We start from the raw sequence: 13951 nt of genomic DNA, 5'->3' as shown, positions 1-13951 counted from the left end.
CCCCAACAGATCCACAGATGATGCAATCTCTATTGCACTCCACACTGCCCTTTCCCACCTGGACAAGAGGAACACCTACGTGAGAATGCTATTCATTGACTACAGCTCAGCATTCAACACCATAGTGCCCTCTAAGCTCATCACTAAGCTAAGGATCCTGGGACTAAACACCTCCCTCTGCAACTGGATCCTGGACTTCCTGACGGGCCGCCCCCAGGTGGTAAGTGTAGGTAACAACACATCTGCCACACTGATCCTCAACACGGGGGCCCCTCAGGGGGTGCGTGCTCAGTCCCCTCCTGTACTCTCTGTTCACCCATGACTGCATGGCCAGGCACGACTCCAACACCATCATTAAGTTTGCCGACGACACAACAGTGGTAGGCCTGATCACCGACAACGATGAGACAGCCTATAGGGAGGAGGTCAGAGATCTGGCCGTGTGGTGCCAGGACAACAACCTCTCCCTCAACGTGACCAAGACAAAGGAGATGATTGTGGACTACAGGAAAAAAAAGAGGACTGAGCACGCCCCCATTCTCATCGACGGGGCTGTAGTGGAACAGGTTGAGAGCTTCAAGTTCCTTGGTGTCCACATCACCAACGAACTATCATGGTCCAAACACACCAAGACAGTCGTGAAGAGGGCACGACAAAGCCTATCCCCCCTCAGGAGACTAAAAAGATTTGGCATGGGTCCTCAGATCCTCAAAAAATTATACAGCTGCACCATCGAGAGCATCCTGACTGGTTGCATCACCGCCTGGTATGGCAACTGCTTGGCCTCCGACCGCAAGGCACTACAGAGGGTAGTGCGTACGGCCCAGTACATCACTGGGGCAAAGCTTCCTGCCATCCAGGACCTCTATACCAGGCGGTGCCAGAGGAAGGCCCTCAAAATTGTCAAAGACTCCAGCCACCCTAGTCATAGACTGTTCTCTCTGCTACCGCACGGCAAGCGGTACCGAGTGCCAAGTCTAGGTCCAAAAGACTTCTCAACAGCTTCTACCCCCAAGCCATAAGACTCCTGAACAGCTAATCATGGCTACCCGGACTATTTGCACTGCCCCCCACCCCCATCCTTTTTACGCTGCTGCTACTCTGTTAAGTATTTATGCATAGTCACTTTAACTGTACCCACATGTACATATTACCTCAACTACCTCAACTAGCCGGTGCCCCCGCACATTGACTCTGAAACGGTACCCCCCTGTATATATAGCCTCCCTACTGTCACTTTATTTTACTTCTGCTCTTTTTTTTCTCAACACTTTTTTTGTTGTTGTTGTTTTATTTTTACTTTTTTGTTTAAAATAAATGCACTGTTGGTTAAGGGCTGTAAGTAAGCATTTCACTGTAATGTCTGCACCTGTTGTATTCGGCGCATGTGACCAATAAAATTTGATTTGATTTGATTTGAATATAATTGGCTTAACAGCCAATGTGTATTATTTAACATTACTATTAAACTAGTACTCAGTTATAGGAATGGGTAATTGTTTAGAAGTTGCTAGCTATACCATAAAGCCATAACCGAAAACCACATATTTTCATCTTCTGTGTTCTTCGATGGACTCTGGCTGGACTGAAGACAACGCAAAGTTTGGAAAATGTCTAAGTATGCAGCATCCGTCCCGCAACGGTGCGTTCAAACGCAAGGGGGCGTTGTTTCCACTCCATTGTGGACCTCCCCCTTGAAATGCATGACATCCAGCACAACGTAACGGAGTGCTTATGGGTAATGTGCATTCAAATTCCCATCGATAAAATGCAATTGTGTTCGTTGTCGTAGCTTATGCCTGCCCATACCATAACCCCAGCGCCACCATTGGGCACTCTGTTCACAACGTTGACATCAGCAAACCGTTCGCCCACACGACGCCATACACGTGGTCTGCGGTTGTGAGGCTGGTTGGACGTACTGACAAATTCTCTAAAAGACGATGTTGGAGGCGGCTTATGATAGAGAAATTAACATTCAACTCTCTGGCAACAGCTCTGGTGGACAGTCCTGCAGTCAGCATGCCAATTGCACACTCCCTCGGAACTTGAGACATCTGTGGCATTGTGTTGTGTGACAAAACTGCATATTTTAGAGTGGCCTTTTATTGTAACCAGCACAAGGTGCACCTGTGTAATGATCATGCTGTTTAATGAGCTTCTTGGTATGCCACACCTGTCAGGAGGATGGATTATCTTGGCAGAGGAGAAATGTTCACTAACAGGGATGTAAACACATTTGTGATAAATACACTTTTTGTGCCTATTGAACATTTCTGGGATCTTTTATTTCAGCTCATGAAACATGGGACCAACACTTTACATGTTGCGTTTATATTTCTGTTCAGCATACGTTTGGAGATATTTCACTTAGTGTAAACCACCTGCACGGTTTGCTCTGAACGGTGAAAACATTGCCATTTTATAGATCTCTAAACTGAGAGGTAAGCAAGTCGTAGTATATTGCATACAAGGTAATAATTAGGCTACAGTATAATTGTATGTAAGATAATTACGCGAAAATATAGTGTGGTCATGAAAACGTTGGCTAAATCAACGCAAATGTGAATAAAATGAGACGAATTAACGTTTTTGATGGAAGATGCTCGCATCTGACTCCACGAAACATTCGCTCACTGAAATACAACTGGACTACTGCTTTAGTTGATAAAATAATTTTGTGGTGTATAAACTTTTTTCATAGTGATATTTTGAATAAGAAGTTCTGTTGGCGGTTTTTACCTTTCTTCTTGGGTTTAAACCAATCCGCTTCTGCGCGAAGCACCAATAAATAGTTCCAGAGAAAAGAACCCTTTCCAAGCGGTCCAAAAGGAAACGAGTTTTAAAACACCAACTCGACTGCTTCTTGAGAATACTGCCAAACGTTTTACAGGTCGAATGTTTACACGAAGTCTACAGTAATTTGCTTGTTGTCCGGTCTCAGGAGTGTAGCCAAAGATTTTCTTGTCGTGTTGCCCCTTGGTCTTCAAACGAGAACCGTCACTCCCTCCTCTCGACTGAAACGCACTCATGCACCTTTTATTCGACGAGTTTATTACACATCATTGGGTAATTAAAAAAGAGAACGCTTTTGGAATTTTGCTAAACCTATAAATGGAACTTTATTTGAATTTCAACTTACCGCTTGATTACCGATTGATATGATTTATAGAAATCACATGGAGTGCACCTTGAAATATTGTTCTATAGTTCATGTTTTGTTTTTGTCGACTCTTTAATAGTAGCCTATGTAAAACAAGATATTATAGATTAAAATGTCATTCCAAAATGCTTTCTCGCTCACAGAAGTGTATTCATATAGGCCTAGACTATTTTAGTAAAAGCCTAGACATTCCATGAGGCTATTTATTATATAAACTAATTTCAGGTTGATAATGGACCACATTAGGCTATCAATTCACTACTGTTTTTTTTTCTGTATTAATAATCTCTCCATGTATTCGTTTCTGTACTTTGTGGTTTTCTCCTGCAGAGGGCGACAAGACTGTTGAGACCCCGTTGGAACCCCAATCTGCACTCCTCTGAAAGGTCGTTTTTTAATAAACAAATGAATCTATTTTAATGGGAAAATCCTCAAAATATAGTCTACAGATCCATGAATGGGTTATTACACAATGGTCATGCTCCTATTTACCTAAACACTTTTTTGAGGGATGGATGCCACTTAACAGCAGTCGCGTCTGAACAACAATGACACATTGCAGAGGTAAACTAGTGCAGAGGTGCAAAGCTCTGGTCCGAGTTAGAACATTAAGAGCTGATTAAAAAGTATGGCCTGCACTATTTTTCTATTCCCTATGATTTGAAAAGTTTGCAAGGGGGATGATTCCAAAATGTATTCACAAAACCTGTTGACAACAATGTTATTTTATTTAAAATAACCACACTTAACACGGACAGTCGTTAGGTATTTTCACAAGGTTATGATAAAATAAAACAAAAAAAATTACATTCTTAAACTTCTTAGAGAAACAGAAAACAAAAACAATTCTCACAAAAATACAATTCATCGACCAACATGATGTCACGTTATTTCTCATACATCACTGTATGATCTTGTCAGTAATGCTACTGGTTCAGTAAAGCATTGAGTGTTCAGAGTATTCACTGTATGCAGGAAGTCAGTATTGGATTAGTAGAAACACAGAACTGGAATTCATTCTTCATCCTATTTCTATGAGTAGAACCTTTAAAAGTTGATTTGCTGTGCTATTTATACTGGTTAGTTATCTTAAAACATTCGTCCATCATGCATGTACAATACGAGAACACTTGGTAATCATGTTCAGGACACTACGATATAGATATTGTATAGCATTATATTGTATAATTCTATTATACTGTATATAACATAATATATTCATATTTGGTAAAGTAATGAAAGCTTAATAAAATTGTCAAAAACACATTTGGAAGACTAAAACCTACTAAATTCTGAGGTTTGCGTTCAATTTCCATCCACCCTTTTATTGGAAGAATACTAGACGTACAGATATGCCTCAGGTTTAAACAACCCTACATGGTGCAATCTAGTACTGTACATCCCCAAATCAGTAACTTCACCATAAGAACAATATTGTCACACCTGCTATCAGTTGACCTTTACAACTGCAAAAGCACCATAAAAACATGCAATAAACCACAGTAATACTGAGCAGAGCTCGAAAAACAAGTAATGCTTGGTTTTCTTGCGTTTTACCCCATCGAGAGCCTTTTAAAATGATTTCTCACTCACGGAAGCCATCACACACTTGTATTTGTGCACTTAGTAGAACTACCTCCACCACTTTCAATCCACCTGAAGTGCATTGAACCTAAAGTTAAGCCTTGACGGGCCTTTCGGGAAATAGCTTGATAGGCAAGAATTGTTCTGTAGATTCCATTCCACTTCATCAGGGAAAAGTCTCATGTAGGGACATAGAGCCTGAAAATTCCTTATTGTGTGCCCATCTTATCCTCTTACCCTCCCTCGAGGCCTGGTAAAGGGGAGGGCAAATACTGTAGGCTTGGTTAGGTCACTGTAATGGGAAGTGTGCACTGCAGCTTGATGCTGACTCCCACCTGGTGGTCGAGTCTATGAACTGCTGCTGAGTCGCCGGCGAATGAGAGATGCTGGCTTGGTCTCTGTGTCCTCCTGGTCACTCTCACACTGTCTCTGTTGACGAGGAGAGATATAGCAGGTTAGTTACCTGATTCACACTATAGGGCAGACACAAATCATAGTGTGCTGGCTCTGTTATTTTCTTTCACATTGTTCTTTCCAGAACGGTTCCAGCAACTATGGTACATGTACAACATTGCTTGTATTTAAATACAGTCAAGTTCTTTGCAATGTTTTCTACCCTTTTTATTTATTTATGTGATTTTCCTTACTCTGGAACTCCTCACTAATTTCTCTCAAAATATTTGGCCTGCTTTTCAATTGCTGATGATATCATCCAACACATCAAAAGAGATAAGCAAAGCTTGGATGATAAGCCGTGAGTTAATGATACAGTAGGCTATATCACCTGTTCGTTTTCAAAGCCTGGAAATATTTTATGTATAGAATAAATATTTTGCAATTAATAGCATTTTTAGCAATAGAGGTTGAAATAAGGGGCACACTTTATTACCATAATGTAATGGGTTTCGTTCAAGTGTAACTCTTGGTTGGACTGTCATGGCAGCCTTACTCACCAGTTCCTCGTCCGCCAGTGCACTAGTCTTACATAGCAGCTTCATTCGACGCAGCCGGTTACACACCCATACCATGTTATATGACATCTAGAGAGAGAAAGAAAAGAAAAAGAAAGAAAGAAAGCAGAGGAAAGGAGATATGAAAAGAGAAAGAAAGGGGGAGGAGGTCAAGGGGACAGGGGAACATAAGAGTCAGATGTTATAGACAGAAAAATACATCAGGAGAACAGAATAGTAAATACAGAAGACAGAGAGCAAAATGAGAGAAATTGATTGGAAATAGAATACTTAACATGACCAGCAGGTGACATAATTACCACAATAATGTGCTAAAAAGGTAATTACACACAAATTACACCTCAACTTCAGTAGTGTGTCAAAACCACTACATAGCTTTATATTACTGCTATCAGATTGGGTAAGATGTTATTATTCTGGATACCATATTATTCTGTCTTAGCAAGGAAATTCAGCACCTCACTAAAATGTGCGTTCTTTAATTAATTTCAACTTTGCACATACAGATCTATGTCTGAGTCCCTGAACACTGCTCAGTCTGTTTCAATGAACCACTTGCTGTGTAAACGTTTGTTATTGTGTTATTTGATATGACGAAGTATACGCCCTGCTTATCAATGTTACAGTTCATATAAGGAAATCTGTCAATTGAAATAAATAAATTATCAAATCAAATCAAATCAAATCAAATTTTATTGGTCACATGCGCCGAATACAACAGGTGCAGACATTACAGTGAAATGCTTACTTACAGCCCTTAACCAACAGTGCATTTATTTTAAACAAAAAAGTAAGAATAAAACAACAACAAAAAAGTGTTGAGAAAAAAAGAGCAGAAGTAAAAATAAAGTGACAGTAGGGAGGCTATATATACAATAGAATAAAGTGACAGTAGGGAGGCTATATATACAGGGGGGTACCGTTGCATAGTCAATGTGCGGGGGCACCGGCTAGTTGAGGTAGTTGAGGTAATATGTACATGTGGGTAGAGTTAAAGTGACTATGCATAAATACTTAACAGAGTAGCAGCAGCGTAAAAAGTATGGGGTGGGGGGGCAGTGCAAATAGTCCGGGTAGCCATGATTAGCTGTTCAGGAGTCTTATGGCTTGGGGGTAGAAGCTGTTGAGAAGTCTTTTGGACCTAGACTTGGCACTCCGGTACCGCTTGCCGTGCGGTAGCAGAGAGAACAGTCTATGACTAGGGTGACTGGAGTCTTTGACAATTTTGAGGGCCTTCCTCTGACACCGCCTGGTATAGAGGTCCTGGATGGCAGGGAGCTTTGCCCCTGTGATGTACTGGGCCGTACGCACTACCCTCTGTAGTGCCTTGCGGTCAGAGGCCAAGCAGTTGCCATACCAGGCGGTGATGCAACCAGTCAGGTTGATGCAACCATTAGGCCCCAATCTCTGGATTTCACATTACTGGGAATACAGATATGCATCTGTTAGTCAAAGATACCTTAAAAAAAAAGGTAAGGGCATGGATCAGAAAACCAGTCAGTATCTGGTGTGACCACCATTTGCCTCATGCAGCGCGACACATCTCCTTCGCATAGAGTTGGTCAGGCTGTTGATTGTGGCCTGTGGAATGTTGTCCCACTCCTCTTCAATTGCTGTGCGAAGTTACTGGATATTGGTGGGAACTGGAACACGCTGTCGTACACGTCGATCCAGAGCATCCCAAACATGCTTAATGGGTGACATGTCTGATGAGTATGCAGGCCATGGAAGAACTGGGACATTTCCAGCTTCCAGGAATTGTGTACAGATCCTTGCGGCATGGGGCCATGCATTATCATGCTGAAATATGAGGTGATGGTAGCAGATTAATGGCACAACAATGGGCCTCAGGATCTCGTCACGGTATCTCTGTGCATTCAAATTGCCATCGATAAAATGCAATTGTGTTCGTTGTCTGTAGCTTATGCCTGCCCATACCATAGCCCCACCGCCACCATAGGACACTCTGTTCACAACGTTGACATCAACGTCTGCCATCTGCGCGGTACAGTTGAAACCAGGATTCATCCGTGAAGTACACACTTCTCCAGTGTGAACATGTACTCTGTTGTCTCAGACGATAATGCTTGAAAGCAGTATCCAGATCCATCGGATGTAGTGATCACAATATAGTAGCCATATCTAGGAAAACCAAAGTTCCAAAGGCTGGGCCTAACATAGTGTATACGTTTTGCAGTTTTGTATAAGTTTTGTAGTGATTCCTATGTTGTTGATGTAAAGAATATTTGTTGGTCCCTGGTGTGTAATGAGGAGCAAACAGACGTTGCACTTGGCAAGATTAGCAAACTTAGGCATGACATGCCAGCAACAAACGCTGACACTACACATCCAAGTATACAGTGAGGGAAAAAAAGTATTTGATCCCCTGCTGATTTTGTACGTTTGCCCACTGACAAAGACATGATCAGTCTATAATTTTAATGGTAGGTTTATTTGAACAGTGAGAGACAGAATAACAACAACAAAATCCAGAAAAACGCATGTCAAAAATGTTATAAATTGATTTGCATTTTAATGAGGGAAAAAAGTATTTGACCCCCTCTCAATCAGAAAGATTTCTGGCTCCTAAGTGTCTTTTATTAAGGTAACGAGCTGAGATTAGGAGCACACTCTTAAAGGGAGTGCTCCTAATCTCAGCTTGTTACCTGTATAAAAGACACCTGTCCACAGAAGCAATCAATCAATCAGATTCCAAACTCTCCACCATGGCCAAGACCAAAGAGCTCTCCAAGGATGTCAGGGACAAGATCGTAGACCTATACAATGCTGGAATGGGCTACAAGACCATCGCCAAGCAGCTTGGTGAGAAGGTGACAACAGTTGGTGCGATTATTCGCAAATGGAAGAAACACAAAATAACTGTCAATCTCCCTCGGCCTGGGGCTCCATGCAAGATCTCACCTCGTGGAGTTGCAATGATCATGAGAACGGTGAGGAATCAGCCCAGAACTACACGGGAGGATCTTGTCAATGATCTCAAGGCAGCTGGAACCATAGTCACCAAGAAAACAATTGGTAACACACTACGCTGTGAAGGACTGAAATCCTGCAGCGCCCGCAAGGTCCCCCTGCTCAAGAAAGCACATATACAGGCCCGTCTGAAGTTTGCCAATGTACATCTGAATGATTCAGAGGAGAACTGGGTGAAAATGTTGTGGTCAGATGAGACCAAAATCGAGCTCTTTGGCATCAACTCAACTCGCCGTGTTTGGAGGAGGAGGAATGCTGCCTATGACCGCAAGAACACCATCCCCACCGTCAAACATGGAGGTGGAAACATTATGCTTTGGGGGTGTTTTTCTGCTAAGGGGACAGGACAACTTCACCGCATCAAATGGACGATGGACGGGGCCATGTACCGTCAAATCTTGGGTGAGAAACTCCTTCCCTCAGCCAGGACATTGAAAATGGGTTGTGGATGGGTATTCCAGCATGACAAAGACCCAAAACACACGGCCAAGGCAACAAAGGAGTGGCTCAAGAAGAAGCACATTAAGGTCCTGGAGTGGCCTAGCCAGTCTCCAGACCTTAATCCCATAGAAAATCTGTGGAGGGAGCTGAAGGTTCGAGTTGTCAAACGTCAGGCTCGAAACCTTAATGACTTGGAGAAGATCTGCAAAGAGGAGTGGGACATAATCCCTCCTGAGATGTGTGCAAACCTGGTGGCCAACTACAAGAAATGTCTGACCTCTGTGATTGCCAACAAGGGTTTTGCCACCAAGTACTAAGTCATGTTTTGTAGAGGGGTCAAATACTTATTTCCCTCATTAAAATGCAAATCAATTAATAACATTTTTGACATGCGTTTTTCTGGATTTTTGTTGTTGTTATTCTGTCTCTCACTGTTCAAATAAACCTACCATTAAAATTATAGACTGATCATGTCTTTATCAGTGGGCAAACATACAAAATCAGCAGGGGATCAAATACTTTTTTCCCCTCACTGTATCTGACCAAATTATGAAAGACAAGCATTGTAATTTTGAATTCCGTAAAGGGAGTGTGGAAGAGGTGAAAAAACTATTGTTGTCTATCAACAATAACAAGCCACCGGGGTCTGACAACTTGGATGGAATATTACTGAGGATAATAGCGGACGATATTGCCACATCTTCAATTTAAGCCTACTAGAAAATGTGTGCCCTCAGGCCTGGAGGGAAGCAAAAGTAATTCCGCTACCTAAGAATAGTAAAGCCCACTTTACTGGCTCAAACAGCCGACCAATCAGCCTGTTACCAACCCTTAGTAAAGTTTTGGAATATATTGTGTTTGACCAGATACAATGCTATTTTACAATAAACAAATTGACAACAGACTTTCAGAATAATTACAGGGAAGAAAATTCAACAAGCACAGCACTTACACAAATGACTGATGATTGGCTGAGAGAAATTGATGATAAAAAGATTGTGGGGGCTGTTTTGTTCGACTTCAGTGCAGCTTTTGACATTATCGATCATAGTCTGCTGCTGGAAAAACGTATGTGTTATGGCTTTACACCCCCTGCTATATTGTGGATAAATCCAGGTAGAATTAGTAATTCCCCAGGGCAAAAACAAAAAGCATTGTAAACTTAAACTAAATCTTGTAATAAATAATGTGAAAATTGAGCAAGTTGAGGTGACTAAATGGCTTGGAGTAACCCTGGATTGTAAACAAAACATATTGATACAACAGTAGCTAAGATGGGGAGAAGTCTGTCCATAATAAAGTGCTGCTCTACCTTCTTAACAACACTATCAACACTATCAACAAGGCAGGTCCTACAGGCTCTAGTTTTGTCGCACCTGGACTACTGTTCAGTCGTGTGGTCAGGTGCCACAAAGAGGGACTTAGGAAAATTGCAATTGGCTCAGAACAGGGCAGCACGGCTGGCCCTTGGATGTACACATAGAGCAAACATGAATAATATGCATGTCAATCTCTCCTGGCTCAAAGTGGAGGAGAGATTGACTTAATCACATGTTGAAAGCACCGAGCTGTCTGTTTAAACGACTAGCACACAGCTCAGACACCATTTCATACCACACAAGACATGCCACCAGAGGTCTCTTCACGGTCCCCAAGTCCAGAACAGACTATGGGAGGCGCACAGTACTACATAGAGCCATGACTACATGGAACTCTATTCCACATCAGGTAACTGATGCAAGCAGTAGAATCAGATTAAAAAACAGATACAAATACACCTTATGGAACAGCGGAGACTGTGAAGCAACACAAACATAGGCACAGACACATGCATACACACACATGATAACATACGCACTATACACACACGTACACATGGATTTTGTGTTGTAGATATGTGGTAGTGGATTAGGGGCCTGAGGGCACACACTTAGTGTCTTGTGAAATCTGTTATGAATGTATTGTAATGTTTTTAAAATTGTATAACTGCCTTAATTTTGCCGGATCCCAGGAAGAGTATGGGGATCCATAATAAATACAAATACAAATAATGTAATTTGCTTTGTACTGTGACCCTAAGAGGCAAACAAACCAGCTTTCAAAATAATAGGCTGCAAAGTTTGTTAAAAGGCGTTGAAATATTTGAAAGGCCTGAGAAGTTTGGTAGGCTGTGAAATACTTCAAAGGCCTGCTCAATATTTAAACCAGCGAAATATTTCAGGCTATAAAGTTTGTTAAAAACCTGCAAAATATTTCAAAGGCCTGCTCAGTACTTCTGCCAGCGAAATATTTCAGGCTGTGAATATGACAAGAAAAAGTCCCTCCATTAAAACTCCAGAAGAAAAGTGAGAAGCCATAACCAATGTCATGTGATTAGGGATCCAAGTCCTGGATGTCGCCCTGATATGGTGATATGCAGTGGCATGGATGCGAAGGGAAGCCAGGCTTCCCCAAAAGCTTTACAAAGAAAAAATAAATAAATATGTATTTTATCTTTTGTCTCTCTGTGTCATAATTTTCAATTCGCAAGAGGCTGAATGTATCTCACCGGAGAAAGCATCCAAGCGAAACAGCGTCCCTCTGTCTCTATGTGTAGCCCATCTATCTGATGCTGTCTAGTATGATATTGTTGACGCCCGTAGCATTGAATGCAAGGGAAACCAGCAAGCATTTGGCTTCCCTTGATGAATTTTTTATACAATAATAGCCAATCAGCGTTGAGCTAAACTGAGTGAGCTCAACTATGAATGGTCCTAGAGTGTCAAGGGAAGCCAGTTTGGATTTGGCTTCACACCAATCACATTACATCGGAAGCCAGTTTGGATTTGGCTTCACACCAATCACATTACATCTGAAGCCAAACGTCATTGACAGAAAAATACTTGAATTGTTGAATCTTGTTGTGTTATTGTCCTCGGGTGGCTAGCTAGCTAACTAAAATTGGCCCTTTCCTAAATTAGCCATGGATGGAGATAGGGATGGCGAATGGCCAATGATTATAATGGTGATAGTCATAGACCGTTTCGGCAACATGAAAGAGAGGAGGATGGCAATTGCATTTCTCTAGAAGTAGGGTGAATCAACAGTTTAAAAAAAAATACTTACGCTTACACACAAACACACACAGAGAAATCAGTACCATGGACCATGATATTTAGCTTACGTTGATTGGACTAAATTGTTTTTGGAATTTTTTAGTTGTCACTGTATTAGACTTAAGCATAGGTGTTGTGATGCTGTTGAAATGTTGAAGTTGAAATGGTGCTGGAACAGTGGAGGCAGCTCCTGTTTTCTTTGCAACTGACGGTATCTCTCTGGTGTTCTAAGTCAATAGTTGTTTAGTAGTCCGAAAATGTCTGAAACATTAACTTGATTGACCATGCTGTAGGTCATGTAACTGTTTGTTACATCTAATATGCTTTGTGGATTTCACCAGACAGATGTTGCTCTCCAGTTTTGTGATGAATTTATTCTGCTACTGTCTTCTTATTGTCTAAGCCTTAGGCCTATATATCAGGTTGCAAGGCATATGACCTTACAGGTTATAGAGCAAACAAGGCAATTATCACAACACATAGGTTGTAATATGGCATTTTTTTCCTGGCCTCCCCAGTGATGTTACCCACGCACCGCTACTGGTGATATGGTGTACGTTGTAGCGCTGAAAGAACTAGTAGAGGTGAGAAGTACCAGAAAATGTACAGTGCATTCGGAAAGTATTCAGACACCTTCCCTTTTTCCACATTTTGTTACATTACAGCCTTATTCTAAAAATGGATTAAATACATGTTTCCCTCATCAATCTACACACAATACCCCATAATGACAAAGCGAAAACTGTTTTTTAGACATTTTTGCTAATTTATTACAAATAAAAAACAGAAATACCTTATTACATAAGTATTCATCCCTTTGCTATGAGACTCGAAATTGAACTCAGGTGCATCCTGTTTCCATTGATCATCCTTCAGATTTTTCTACAACTTGATTGGAGTCCACCTGTAGTAAATTCAATTGATTGGACATTATTTGGAAAGGCACACACCTGTCTATATAAGGTCCCACAGTTGACAGTGCATGTCAGAGCAAAAAACAAGCCATGAGGTCGAAGGAATTGTCCGTAGAGCTCCGAGACAGGATTGTGTCGAGGCACAGATCTGTGGATGGGTACCAAAAAATATTTGCAGCATTGAAGGTCCCCAAGAACACAGTGGCCTCCATCATTCTTAAATGGAAGAAGTTTGGAACCACCATGACTCTTCCTAGAGCTGGCCCCCCTGCCAAACTGAGAAATCGGGAGAGAAAGGCCTTGGTCAGGGAGGTGACCAATAACCCAATGGTCATTCTGACAGAGCTCTAGAGTTCCTCTGTAGAGATGGGAGAACCTTCCAGAAGGACATCCATCTGTGCAGCACTCCACCAATCAGGCCTTTATGGTCAGACGGAAGCCACTCCTCAGTAAAAGGCACATGACAGCCCACTTGGAGTTTGACAAAAGGCACCTAAAAGACTCTCAAGCCATGAGAAACAAGATTCTCTGGTCTGATGAAACCAAGATTGAACTCTTTGGCCTGAATGCCAAGCGTCACGTCTGGAGGAAACCTGGCACCATCCCTACAGTGAAGCATGGTGGTGGCAGCATCATTCTGTGGGGATGTTTTTCAGTGGCCATCTGGGAGACTAGTCTGAATACTTTTTTTTGCCTTATTGTGTGTAGATTGATGAGGGGAAAAAAACAATTTAATCAATTTTAGAATTAGGCTGTAACATAACAAAATGTGGAAAAGGGGAAAGTCTGAAA

The 13951-nt window shown here is 41.7% G+C and overlaps 1 protein-coding gene across 6 annotated transcripts in view; it reads right to left on the bottom strand.

The window, feature by feature from the left end:
* Positions 1-3872: 3872 nt before the first annotated feature.
* The window catches only part of LOC121585978 (death-associated protein kinase 2-like), a 43727-nt gene continuing 33648 nt past the window's right edge, over positions 3873-13951 (bottom strand). For all 6 annotated transcript variants that reach the window (XM_041902349.1, XM_041902351.1, XM_041902348.1 and 3 more), the window contains 2 exons: positions 5701-5787; positions 3873-5176 (listed from right to left, as the gene is read on the bottom strand). In XM_041902349.1, the coding sequence (XP_041758283.1) occupies positions 5096-5176; positions 5701-5787 (168 nt within the window). In that variant the 3' untranslated portion in view covers positions 3873-5095. The remainder of the gene's footprint in view (positions 5177-5700; positions 5788-13951) is intronic.

The sequence above is a fragment of the Coregonus clupeaformis genome, chromosome 17 (assembly GCF_020615455.1).
Source record: "Coregonus clupeaformis isolate EN_2021a chromosome 17, ASM2061545v1, whole genome shotgun sequence".
Taxonomy (NCBI): domain Eukaryota; kingdom Metazoa; phylum Chordata; class Actinopteri; order Salmoniformes; family Salmonidae; genus Coregonus; species Coregonus clupeaformis.
The sequence above is the reverse complement of the archived record's forward strand: the minus strand, read 5'-3'. Positions and strand labels throughout refer to the sequence as shown.